This window comes from Barbatula barbatula (genome assembly GCF_947034865.1).
Source record: "Barbatula barbatula genome assembly, chromosome: 9".
NCBI lineage: Eukaryota > Metazoa > Chordata > Actinopteri > Cypriniformes > Nemacheilidae > Barbatula > Barbatula barbatula.
The window spans coordinates 25,011,207-25,024,889 of NC_136772.1; the positions used below are offsets into that span (position 1 = coordinate 25,011,207).

Here is a 13,683-nt window from a genome sequence, read left to right on the forward strand (position 1 = left end):
TCTACAGCGCATAAGAACACATTTTAAATGAACTGTAAATCGTCATGATGAAAGACCGCAGTGATTTTATACTGATATATTTTATTTTCACAAACATTGGAAGGTAAAAGGTGTTGTCAAGCGATCTGATTGCTGTACAAGATGAGTTTACATTTCTGCAGTAATTCGATTAAAATAGTCCACATGTCAGTTCAGTCATGCTTATTCCACATGTGTCCTTTATCACAATCATCAGAAATATGTTTTTCATATCCAGATTACTGTCATAGTCAGATTATTGCTGTCTACACCCAAACCAATCGCAGAACTTGAATGATAATAATTCAATCAAAACAGGGCTTCCAATAGTTCTACATTTGAACACTTTTCCACTTTTTACATTTTTACAATCTTCTTACACTTTACTCTTAACACCTCCCTGCATATAAAGCTCCATTTACATCTAAAGTAATGGCTTAAAAAGAAAGGTGACGTGGTTTAAGGTATTTCTTTAAAACATGTCTTAATAACATACGCTGGAGATGGGCATCTCTCACTATTATCGTATCATAAATACAATATTTGATCATGTGATCGAGTATATAAACATCCTACTGTAAAGTGCCTACAAGCAACACAACGTCATTACACATTCGAGGTAAAAAAAGTGCAAACATTTCTTAAGATGTATAAAAACAATTGATTTAAAAATTAAAATACATAAAAATGTATATCATGCATCTTCAGGACTTTACACGTCTCGTACATCTACATCTTGCAAGCTAAAATTCATATACATAGTTTTTTTATATTATTGTTGTTTGTGTTTTTCCTTTGTTTGTACAGAAAATAAAAGTGCTTCTTTAAAATCAGTTGAAATGTACATATTGCATGTCCCTAGGAAAGAAAAGTACAGAAAGAGGTAACGGAAGAGCGGACAGTGGGGGCGTGTTTGTTTACTTGTGTTCAGTATGACACACATCTGCTGTTACCTGAACTCACGTCGGCTGTCCTGACCAGGACAATGATTTACATTTAACCCTCTTAACCTCGTGAGTTACAGTGTGTGTGTGTCCTAAATATATATTTACATGATATTCAGGGCATGAGACGGTCACATTTATACGTGCACCTTGTACCTGTACATAGAAGTGTTGTGTAGTCAGTCCCAATGTAAACACTACACACTGAATCTTTAGCACGTGAACGGATGTGGTTTGACATTTCATGTGTATCTGCACTAGAAATGAAAGTGTAACGAGACGAACGCAGATATAGCTCACGGGACTGATGGTGAAATGTCTTCCTGATGAGTTTGTTTCCGTGGCGATGCCCTGGTCATGAGGCAGTTTACAATCACAACATTGTTTTGACCAGCGTCAGAGGATTTCTTCTTTTTTACACGGTTAAGTTGTGTTTGTCAGCTCAGCAGGGCAGACGGTGTGTCAGTGAGAGTCAGCGTGTGTGCTGGTTTAGTTTTGAGCACCCTGACCCCAGCCTCCGGCGCTCGGTGGACGACTGGGCTCTCCACTCCCTGATTGGTCCAGTTCAGCGCTGTCACAGTCTGAATCCTCACATAGAGCACGAGTCTGTGGATCAGACACACACACATTATACTGTGTTCATCAGTTTTGGGTTCACGTCAGTGCGGGTGTTTGTGTACCTCCAGGATATTTTGCTCCAGGTCAAAGTTGGCTCTCTCCAGCTCGAGGGCGGCAGCTTCTCTTTCAGACAACGTAGGGTCAGTGATGTCAGCGGGGATCTCTGAGCCCTGAGAGATGAGGTCATCGCTGCGGTCATCCAGACGCTCGTCTGTATTGGTGCTGACCACGTCGGGCGTGCCGCTGTGGGAGTGGTCAGTGGTGTGACCCTCCTCCCCCTCTGACACGGATAGATTCTCTGAACTGAAGGTGGACACTGACTGACATTTGGTGATACTGGTTGGCCGGCTGTAAATGACAGAGAATGCGGAACATAAGCATCTTCCATATTGCTTTTTAAGAAATAAAATGACACATAAACAATCAAAATCTAATAGTGTTGCCATCCATATATTCCTTCAGAAGTCCTCACAGGTTCCTTTTTCAGACACATTTCAATGACTCCGAATGTCTTGTTAAATGATTTTTTTCAGGAGTGAAGCTGAAATATGGCCAGTTGTGTGTGTAAAAATAACTGTAACAGTCATGAAATATTAAAACAATAGCAATATTTAAGGTTGGTGGAATGAACTGTTCCAGACAAACTCTCCGGCCCCCAGAGCGGGAGCGCAGCAATACATGTCCCCCCCGCCTGGAGATCCAGAACAGTTCATGACGCGCAAAATGATTCAATTCAAATGATCCGGCAGATACAAGCAGATATGGTGGAGATAGGGATGGCGGTTGGTTTTGAGAGCGGCACGATTAAGAAGCTGACAAGGAGCAGAGAAAGTCAACTTTAACAGTCTAGTGTGTGTTGTGTGACTATTGGTTAACGATATAACTGATGTGATTGGTTGATGGAAGCTAGACCTGCCAGATCAGACGTTACGCTGGATTCTTACCGTCGTCTTGGTAACTCAACCTCACTGTCCACCTCGCCCTCCTCTTCTTCAGATGAGACGCCACGCCGCTGGTGAACACAACACACGTCACTTCAGAGAATTCACACGCATTACTGTGTTTAGAGGTGAATGGACACAAGTCAAGAGAAGAAGTTCAAAAACAATTTATGAGGATGGACCCGTCACTGTCAGATAAATTCAGTGTTTTGGAGACGGACATGTTTAGATTGTCGAGCGGCAGAACTCACAGAAATGTTCATATATAGGCCAGGCTTCGTATGAGTTCTATTTTACAACATTTGGGAGGATTTCAAGAACAAAATAAATAAATAAACTCTCTGGTGCTTTTTCATCAATGAAATCAGATCGAGGCTGTGTTATCTCTACCTGTTTGCGTGTGATGGCAGCTCTGTATAGGATGGCAGATGGGGTCAGGTGACTTCCGCTGGATCCTCTGGGTAATCGAATGGCTCCGGTGGCCTCCTCTCTCTCCTCTACATGAGCTCGGCCCACAGCTCCACTTCTTCCACAGCAGGGCGAATCAGGACTGCTGGAGAACGGCAGTGAAGCCGCGTCCTCACTCGCCGTGTCACTTCTGGGCAGAGTCTCATCTAAGCCCGCCCCGGCTTCGGCTCCGGCCGTTTCTCCGCCCAGGGCTTCGGTCTCGACGGCTCCGCTGACCCCGTCTTCCACGCGACGGGTTGAGCACAGCAGATCGGGGCTGGAGGAGGACAGCTTTAAAGGGGGTGGCTCCAGCTGACCCTCCCCCGCCGCGGTCCCTGGGGCTGTTTCGGTGAGGGGTGGAGCAGGCGTGGTGGCTCTGGGCAGGGTGGGCTCTCTTTCTCGGTTGGGAGGGGCAGATGAAGGTTTGGCGGCTGAGAGATCCCCGCTGCTGCCTCGGCCACCCCTCCGGTGGCGAGTTTTCATCCTACGAGCGCGGCTTGGCGAGGTGGGTTTCGCACAGGGTGGGACGTTCACCTGGAGCACGCCAGCGTCCATTTTAGGCAGAATGATCTCTGACCTCAGGAGATCCGGCCTTCATAGGAAAGACAAAGATGACTTGATTAGTTAAATGAGACTGCTGCTGGTGGGGTTTTGTGAGGAGTGATATTATTTTGTGCTGTGATCATTCTCACCTCTTGCCATGGGTGGGCAGTTTCTGCGGGACGCTTCTCTTCTTGATGAGTTTGTCTACTGTGGTTGAGGGGTGATGTTTGAAGAGGCTGGGATATTTCTTGTCCAGACACTGTTCTCTCCTGATCACACACAGAGAGAGAGAGATCACGATCAATTAAAGCCTATTGGCTATTTAACTAGAAGCAGGACATGAAAGCGGATACGATGTCAAAGGATGAAGGAATGTTTTTTACCTGAGCAGCTCTTTCTCCTTGAGCTCCAGCTGCAGCATGACGGCATTCAGTTCCATGTAAAGATTATTAGCTCTCTCCAGTTTTCTCTCATAGTGTTCTCTGATGTCAAGAGCGTGTCTGTTACAAACACAGTGAAACGTTTATATCCCACCTAACCAACAAACATTAGCTGACCCATAAAACACTGAAGAAATAAAGACAACAGTGTACACGCTTCACAATCACTACAAAGTGTCTGAGATTAAACTCAAACATGAACGAATGAATGAACCACGAGTTTGTCTTGTCATGTTTTCACCTGAGCTCCTCTCGACGGCGGTTTATCAACTCTTCATCCAGACGATGAAGACACGTTCCTTCAGACTTTATCTTCTCAAAGTGCTGCTTCACCTCCTCACGCCACTCCGCCTGCACACACACACACACACAGACACACACACTGTGAATATTGGGATTGTGTTCTGAGTTCTTGAACTGTATGGGAAGTCTATAAAAAACTGAAGCGCGAATCCTTGATGAATCAAACCAGCAGATGTTGTGTTGTGTCGTGTCATGTTGTTGTGTTCACCTGTGATTTGAAGTACGTCTCCTGTGGTGTAGACAGCACGTCTGCAGAGGCGATGTCCAAATGCAACAGAATCTGTCTGAATGACGGCCTGTTCCTGGGTTTGCAGTTCCTACACACACAAGAAAGATTAAACTGTTGTGTTTTTTCTTCTCTCATTTTGTTTTCTGATAATATCAGGGCCCAAACTGTCTCTCTGTCTGTCTGATGTTGTCTCAGCAGTAGTGATAGACCGATTGTTGCTGTCAGCATCGGCCGATATATTTTTTACAAATGGATGATATTTTTTCTTGCAGCACATTTGAAGATGTAAAGCAGGCATTTGACACTCGTAATGTAGTGACCACAGTAAAATGAGTCGTGTTAACCATGTTTAGCTGCACAGAATAGGACCTTTTCATGTGCTTAAGTCTGTTACTACTGTGACTAGGCACGTAATACACAATAATTGTTCATTTAGTTTCACCTTTTTGGCTATTGTGTATTGTCTCTCACATATTTATTTGTAGGTTTTGTCACTTTTTAAACCTGTATGCACAGTGGAAGCTTCTGTCACTAAGACTAATCCTTGTGTGTCCAAGCACGCTTGGCAATAAAGCTTTTTCTGATTGTGATATCGGTGGAGGGCTGCTCACCAGCACTGTCTGAGGAGGATCTTGAATCCGTCCGGGCAGCTCTCTGGAAGTGGAAGCTGAAGGCTGTTGTTTCCGACACCCCATATGATGGCGGAGGAGTCCACGTCTTTATACGGGATCTCACCGGTCAACATCTCCCACAGCACAACACCAAATGACCTGCAGACGACATCATTCACACATGAACCAATCAATGAGCGGCTCGATCTGCTGTCGTGCTCTCATCTGCTGTAGATCTCATACCAGATATCCACTTTCTCAGACACGGGTTCATTTCGAATGACCTCGGGTGCCATCCAGGCCACGGTACCAGCAAACGACATCTTGGTGCTCTTATCTCTGAGTTCTTTAGAGGTGCCGAAGTCTGAGATCTTCACCAGATCGTCGTGTGTGATCAACATGCTTTAACACAACATATGAGAAAACTATAAGAGACACACACAAGACTGCTGTTGCTCCTCCGCTGTGTGAAGCTGCAGAAGACCTGAAAGGCTTTTTAATATAGTTAAGAGTAAAACTCTTGCAGGACCGACAGATCATGAAGAGAACAGATGTGTATGGATGTACTTCAAATGTGTATGGATGTACTTTGGTGATTTGAGATCTCTGTGGATGATCTTGTGGAGGTGGAGATAGTTCATTCCTCCAGCGATGCCCATGGCCCAGTCCACCAGCAGTGACGGTGTGATCTTTCTGCCGGCTCGCAGCACTTCATACAGCTGTCCCTGTGCACAATACTCCATGATGAGACAGTAACACGGAGCCTGTGTGCACACGCCCCTGAACAACACACACACATACACACACGTGTTACTCAAACTGTTATGATGTTTTCATGTATGTTAACAGTATATGTAACTGATAATGACACTTTGATGAGAAGGATTAATGACACAAATGGTTCAACGACTTTGCCAGGGTGTTTGTAAAGGGTTTCTGGGTGAATGTCTCTAAGGAGAATAACACACTTCATGGTCACGTCACGTCACGTCAGCAGTCATATATCACTGAAGACTAATGAACTATACTGCCCTACAAAGGCAAAGTGCCGTAACTACACATTTGTTCAAAATTAAGATAAGGTTTGAAATGGGCTTTGTAACATGAGTTCTGTCTTTCGTCCTGTCTCCTGGTTCAATTTTGTCCCGTTTCAGAGAAACAAGAGAGTCAAAACTGCAGTAACTGGCTGGTGTGAAAACTTTGAAGACATTGTCGTCAGTTTCAGGGTTTGTGTAGTTCATGCACTTTGTCTTTGTAGGGCGGAACATTTCAGTGGTCTTTAAATACTGTGTGTGCAATAGTGGAATTGTCATCAAATGTCAAAGTCTAACTTTAATCCCTGCTTTAATGTATCAGTCTCACATTTGTATACTTTGGTCAGTTAATAATATTACTTTATGTAGTTTAATATTATTTATTTGAATGAATTAAGAGCCATTTTATGTCTATATTTGAATCACTTAACTAATAATCAAGGTTGATATAAGATATAAAAAGTAATTAGTAATAAGTCATTAAATGTAGTGACTAGAAATGAATGACGTTTTAAGGGTCACTTGCCTAACACTGTTTGGGACATACTCATAATAATCTGGAGTATTATTTAGGATGGATAGAATGTGAATTGGGACACAGGGTATCACTTCAACATGTGGTCATTTCCTTTATCACTCCATAACATGTCACTAAACACCATGCCATTGTAATGGAAATTTTCTAGTCTTGCTTCTTGATGTGTCTGTCTTTATGTTTATGAAGTGTTTATCTTTGTTTTCTTTAAAATGTTTATAATGTTTTTTCTCTATACGCGTCATACCACTCTGCCTTTGCCCTCGAGAAGGGGCCAAGATGTTCTGTTTGGGATAACGGGCATCACTTCTCGTAAACCAGCTCGGGATTCTTGCTGGGGGCAAAGGGAGGGGGTGTCATGTTTGAATCATATATAAACTCTGTGTGTAGGAGGAAAGAGCGCCTTTTCTCATTGCTTATGATGCAGATTAAACTACAATAACATACTTTGCAAAGTACCTCATGCCTCTCTGGGCGTTGGGTTTGTCTGGGCTGACTCACCTAGTTTAAGGAATAAGAAAATTCCACAACACCATCTAGTGGATGAATAACGTGAATTACAGGCAAACCATTCATTCCTAACAGTCTATCAATCCAGATATCTAGAGGCATGATGCGTTGGTTCTCCACATGTGTCTTAAACCATTGAAATGTGTTCAGAAATGTAAACTTGAATGTATTAAAAGAGCAGTTCTGTGTGTCGGAGGTTTGCCAGGACTGTAATGCAGTGTAGTTGTTTATTATGTCTTCATTCACAGTAACAGAAGTGCAGCATGTGGCACATTTGTTTATACACTTTAATCTTGCTCCTCTTTGGATAGAAGCACAAAGCTAAAGGAATAAATGTACTGTGCATCATTAAAAGATAAATACAGTTATAAGAGACATTCACATCTGCTGCTTGTGTTGTGTCTCTGTAAAATGATGTCAAAGACAAAAACTGGTGTGTGGAAGACAGTTTGTGTGCCTGTGAAATGTGTTTTTTGTGTGTCCCTCTCTATGTACGGATCTTGTATGGGTCAGTTGTACTTCTTGTTTAGTTTATTAGCGCTGCATCACCCTAAAGTGTGTTACTTTACATACTTACTGTATCTTTACGTGGATTAAAGTCAAATGATTTCAAACTGACAATTCCCACAGAATCTGACCCAAATGATCAATTATAAATCGGTTTTCAGGTATATCGATATCAACCAATAGTTTAAAAACAGCCGATGATGAGGGACGATATATCCTGTCAATCAAAAGAGGACAAGAACATGCAAAGAATTTGTGCTCCGAACATCACAAGCTTGATGTTCAAAAATACTAGTCATTTTAAGAATCAATAACATTCAGAAAGTTAAGAAACATGAAATGAATCTTCAGAATCAGTACCGGTTAGGGTTGCCTCACTTTAAAATGTGCATGTTGTCAATCCTAAAAACTGTGTGAACGCAGCCATTATCGTGTAAATAGAGCTCATGGTTTAGTTCAAAACAAAGAACAATCTGTGATTGAGCAGGGAAAACAACATACAGGTAAGCTTATAATAATCAGAGATGCACCAAGACTGTGCCGACTATTCAGAGCAGGAAACCTTGGGGCAAACACATACATTTAGGATTGAGGAGGTCATTTAATGTTTTAGTGCACAGTAGCAGCACAGTACAACAATAAACCGAAAGTTTCATACCAGTTTATTTACAGGTGTCAGTCTGCAAATGCTCTGTTCACACAGCACTTCACAGCTCTAATAATAACCAAACTAGCTCGTTGGGGTTCACATGAATTAATGCTGACCTGTTTAGATATTAAGATATCAGATTGAGTGTAACATACAGTCTGGATGAGCTTTAAAGGGATCATTCACCCACATCATTCAGGATGTTCCAAACCAGAGCTCAACAGTGTCTCAAGAGAGCTACAGTTTCTTACGGAAGCTCACAGCTCAAGAACATTATCTGTCCTCGTCCAGCTTGACCTGTCTGCTGATCGGATTAAAACCAGGACAACTCTGCGCTGCTTTCAGTCTTTTCACACACGCTGAAGATTTTGTTGGGAACAGAGGTGTTACAAGGTTCAGTGCTTGGCCCGCTTCAATTACAGCCATGCTATGTCAGGTCGCCATGAATCATGGGTAATGTTCACACATCACATGTCAAAAACTTTGACTCTACAACATCAGGAATATAAGCCCATGCCTGTCAGTTTACAGATCAATACTGATATTTTGAAGTTGACCGACAACCGAAAGAAGCTTTTTGTCTTGACGTTTGGCAGCAGCACGATGCAGCTTTGAAATAGAGGACGAGCGAATGACTAATTTGGAGTTACACAAGAATAGAAAGCATCATATTTCAATACAATTTTCAGGTGATGCCTTGGGTTTCCTGAACAACTTTGACAAAAACTGTTTAGCTAATGGTATGCTTCATTAACAGATAATTAATCATATAAGAGAGATCGGTTCACATTTAACCTAACATACATTATGTTAACAACGCAGGGCTTTGGAAAAATGACAACAAGATGAACTAAAAAACCTTTCAAATTCAAGATAAAAGTTCCTGACATTATAAAAACAAATGAACTACAATTGACTTAAATGAATGTGGATTACAGCATTACATTTAGATTATGTTACATCAAAGATTTCTTACAGCGTTGAGTAAATGTCCTGGCCAATCAGAGGTGAACTTTCTCAGCTGAACAACAGTTATATGAAGTCATTGAGTGTTTCAGTGATGTTGAACCTTCTTTGATTGATTTCTATATAAGCTACAATTTTTTTCCAGTTTGAATAACTGTTTTGGTTTTAATGCTACTAAGAGAATCAATGTGATATACCAACACTTGAAACAGCAATAAAATCATTAAGCAGTGCTTCTTAGTTAGTTTTATAACATGTGACATATTTATTAGACATTAATATTCAAAATGAATACATCAATGACAATTCATGATTTTGTTTTTGATATATTTGTATTATGTGATCCCTCTCAGTTTAAGACACTTTTGGTGCTCTTTTATTTCGGTTAAATTAATTGAGCTATCAGTTACCAACTCTGTCATTTCCGTCATTTTTAGATTGATCAAAATGACTTTAAGCTCATATCATTGTAGAATTGGTTTGTAAATACATGAAATCACATTTGTGACACCTCACTTGAAGATCTCTGGGAAGTGAATGATCACTAGCCTGTCTAATCAACAATCCTAACAGAATTAATAATGTTAGGGTTACACACTGTCATGGTCCGTCGGAAACTCTAGCTCCGCCTCTGTGCTGGCACAAACAAACAACGGGGTCAACAGACTGGGAATCATGTGTGAATTCACAGATTTATTCTTGGCTTCAAATGTTTCTTTAATATTCTCCTCAATGGAAGTAAGAAACCGATGCTCACACAAACGTCAAATGAGGCTCGCACATTTCTTGAAATATACTGTATATCACGCAAGGGACATGAGCAAGATGACAATAACTATTTATTTGTTTGGACTCACTTGAAGGTGATGATGTTGGGGTGCTTGAGTTTGCGCAGATGTTTGATCTCAGTCTCTTTGATGTCCCTCACTTTTTTCACAGCCACCTCCTCGCCGTGGAACTTGCCCAGAAAAACGGCTCCTTGCGCCCCACTGCCCACCCACTGCAGCTCCGAGATCTCCTCGAAGGGGACCTCCCACAATACTGAAACACACACACTTACATTATATCATTCAAACTGCCGACCGTTGAGCGTCAGCGGCGTTTCTCTCTGACAGAGCCGGTGCGTACTCACCCTCCTGACTCTGCTTGTGCTCTGTAGAGTAAGCCTTGCCAATCATCGTCCACACCGGCTTTAAACATCCAAACAAACCCTCCAGGAAGCCCCCGCCGCCCGCCTGCAGTCTGAAGCTGTCCGACTGGTTGCGCACGGCTCCGCCCTCGGCTCCGCCCTCCTGCAGCTTTAGCACGCTATTAGAGAAGTTGGTGGGCTCATCGCTCAGGGTGGGGCTGTTGCTATGGGTGTGGTTGGCACTCCCACCGCCGACGGGATCGATGGAGAGCACGTTGCGCAGAACGCACTGGGTCGGGGTCAGTTCGGTGTCCGGAGTGCTCGCAGGCACATCGGGATCCGGCCGACAGAAAGGGGGATCGGAGATAGGGGTGCTGAACCCTGAGAGGGAGGGGGATGGGGCGTGTTGCTCATGGACACAAGCCATGGGGGCAGAAGGTGTGGGGTGGCCCGCTTATTTACCCACCCACCCTGAAGAAGAACACCTCTGAACAGTCGCTCCGAAGCAGCGGTGCTCCTCCACACAGCTGCGAAGAGAAATCACAACCACACTTCAATATTACAAATGATGTCTGATTAGGTCAAGATGACATTTATAACATTATACTGTAAACATAATACATACCAATTTTCAGGAGAGCAAACTTATTTAAAAATCTAAATTATTTTAGTATAAAAAGTTCATTTGCAAAAGCAGATAGCTTCAAAAATCATGTTTTTATTGTGCATTCCGAATAATATCAATCAAACAGCAGTTGGGCTAATTTGATCTAGTGATAAAAAATAGACAGTTAATTAACCCAATAAAACAAAACATGATTAAAACCAGCGTGACCTGCTTTTGCAAATAAGGCTATGAGCAGTTTTAATAATCAATAAAACACCTTAACATTAAACATACATTTATGATCAATATACAAAAACACATCAAAGAAATATACACATCAGTGCATCACAACTCAACACACACGCTGTATATGTTTATAGATCAGCTATTGTGTAATAAACACACTTTAACACATGTTCAACACAATGTGTCGCTATAAAAAGCACATTGAGAGAAGCGCTTCCACGCGCAGCGACGCACGCATCGCCCGCGCTCGCGTCAGTCTGAGCACAATACGACAAAATTGCATAACTAACGCGTGCGCGTTCATCAGTGACACCGTTGATGACGCGTGTCGTATAATAACAAGCGTGTTCCTTCAAAAACACAAGAACGACTGACACGCGCACTAATGCAAGCGTTTGATGTGACGTCATTGGCGTCAATTGCGCGTGTGAACGCGTCCAGCATTGAAGTACCGCAATGACTGAGGTTGCGCTCACGCGCGCGCACACACACACACACACAATAAACACACACTGACACACAAACACACGGTTACACACACATATTTAACCCACGATCATTCATGCATTCACTCAGCCGTGTTTTTCATCGCAGGCTCGACGCGCAGCTCGTGTTGTGAGTGGGTTTTGGATGAACGGTACCGAATCTCCGCGGGTTGCTGTTGTCGCGCGCGTCGTCAGGTGACGGGCGGGATGCGATGTTGTCCTCTCAGCTCCGCGTTAGACGCCCTTTCCACGCGCGTTCTCCTCTATCTCTTCCTCCCACGGTCTGATTCGGCGTGATTCCTATCGAGCTCCATCCGATGATCGCAGGTTCGGCTCCATCGGTCCAGCGGAAGGAGCTGTTTCTCCTCTACGGTGCTGAAGTGACGTCAGAGGGCGTCATTACGTCCGACAGGGGGCGCACGCGCGAGCGTCAAGAACGAATGTTTATTTACATGTATGTAATGCCGTCCGCTGTGATTTTAACCGTTGAAAAGTCTAATCTTTCATTCGTGTGTTATTTCAGTCATGATGTAATCTCAGTGCGAGAAGAACAACGTCAAATGTCACAGAACAACCAGTATAAATACAAACATATGACAAGGGTCCATTCTTTTACTCTTGTACTCTTTGGGGGGGTCATGTCTATAGAACGATTAATATATCACATGAATGTGTCATGAATTGTTTACTCATCATAATAAATAAGAGTTAAATCTCACACAGTCTTTGTTCTTGCATGGGTCAACATCAGTTTTGACCTGGGACAACATTTATATTGTTCAATCAATCAGATTTTAGTGATAAGTTTACAGTTAACAAGTTTACTTCATCACTGTCACCTATCATTTCGCTACGGTTTAGTTTGGGATAGTTTGTTGTTTTCTACAAAAGATGTTGGCCCAAGAACATCCCTCACTTTCAAGTCAAAATCTCATTTTTCAGTTTAAGATATTCCAAGAAATCAACAAAAGATTATTGAACCTGAATGCTGATACAGATGGTTAGTAATGCTTCCAGACCCTCCTTCACGCTGTTTGCATCTTACTGCACGTTTTGACTGATGATTAAGGGCTGTCAACGTGTTTACAGGAGGTTAAGAAATTGTTTGCTATCGAATGAAAATAAAACAGACGTTATTGTGTCTGGCCCTTAAAAACAAGAGGTTCTGCAATGTCTGAATTCAACTTTCTTGTTGTTGTTGGTCTTAATTAAAACCAGTGTCAAGAATCTGTGAGTTGTTTTGGATGGTGACCTAAAGATGAAAAGGCAATTAAACTCTGTGGTTAGATCATGCTTTTACAATTTACCTCTGTTAGCTAAGGCTGATCCAGAGCCAGGGGCGGACTGGCCATCTGATGCCTGAGAATGTATGTGAATACAGAATATTCTAAATGTTACACTCAGAAATATGACTCAGTGACCCCACTTTTAATCTCACTAAAGTTTTGAATTATTTAAAAGATTCTCATAGGCCTACTTGTGTTCAAGACCATTCACAGGGGCGCAACTACTCAGTGTTAGGGGGGTATGCAGAAACAGTTTTGGCGCCCCCCCTAAATAAAAAAGTGTGCCGGACATCATCATGTATGGGCTTGAAAAAAGGTTTATTTTAAAAGTATATTAGACAGCTACTGTAAGCCTACCATTATTATATGGTATATGGACACAAATATATAAAAATGTATTCATGGAAATTTCTCTGCCATTTCTTTCTTTTTGCCGTATCTAACACGTACCGATCCGTACCAAAACGTGACACAAGTGTATCGTATCGAACCGAACCCTGAATTTTGTGAACCATTACACCCCTACCTTTTCCATATTAATAATATTAAGAAATTAATCTGTTGGTATCAAGTATGAAGTTGGTATCAAGCTCCCTCTACACTTCCACCTAATGTCAGACCTTCCTAACTTTGCT

At 42.3% G+C, this 13,683-nt stretch overlaps 1 protein-coding gene across 1 annotated transcript; it reads right to left on the bottom strand.

Moving 5' to 3' along the window:
• Positions 1 to 68: 68 nt before the first annotated feature.
• map3k12 (mitogen-activated protein kinase kinase kinase 12) lies at positions 69 to 10,851 on the bottom strand (the record flags this gene model as incomplete). Its single annotated transcript, XM_079465120.1, has 13 exons — positions 69 to 1,568; positions 1,643 to 1,928; positions 2,525 to 2,592; positions 2,912 to 3,560; positions 3,661 to 3,780; positions 3,895 to 4,011; positions 4,193 to 4,302; positions 4,463 to 4,571; positions 5,095 to 5,253; positions 5,338 to 5,496; positions 5,683 to 5,874; positions 10,153 to 10,336; positions 10,428 to 10,851. 13 exons carry the CDS (start codon positions 10,849 to 10,851, stop codon positions 1,452 to 1,454), a joined length of 2,694 nt encoding a protein of 897 aa, XP_079321246.1. The 3' UTR covers positions 69 to 1,451.
• Between the last annotated feature and the right edge of the window lie 2,832 nt (positions 10,852 to 13,683).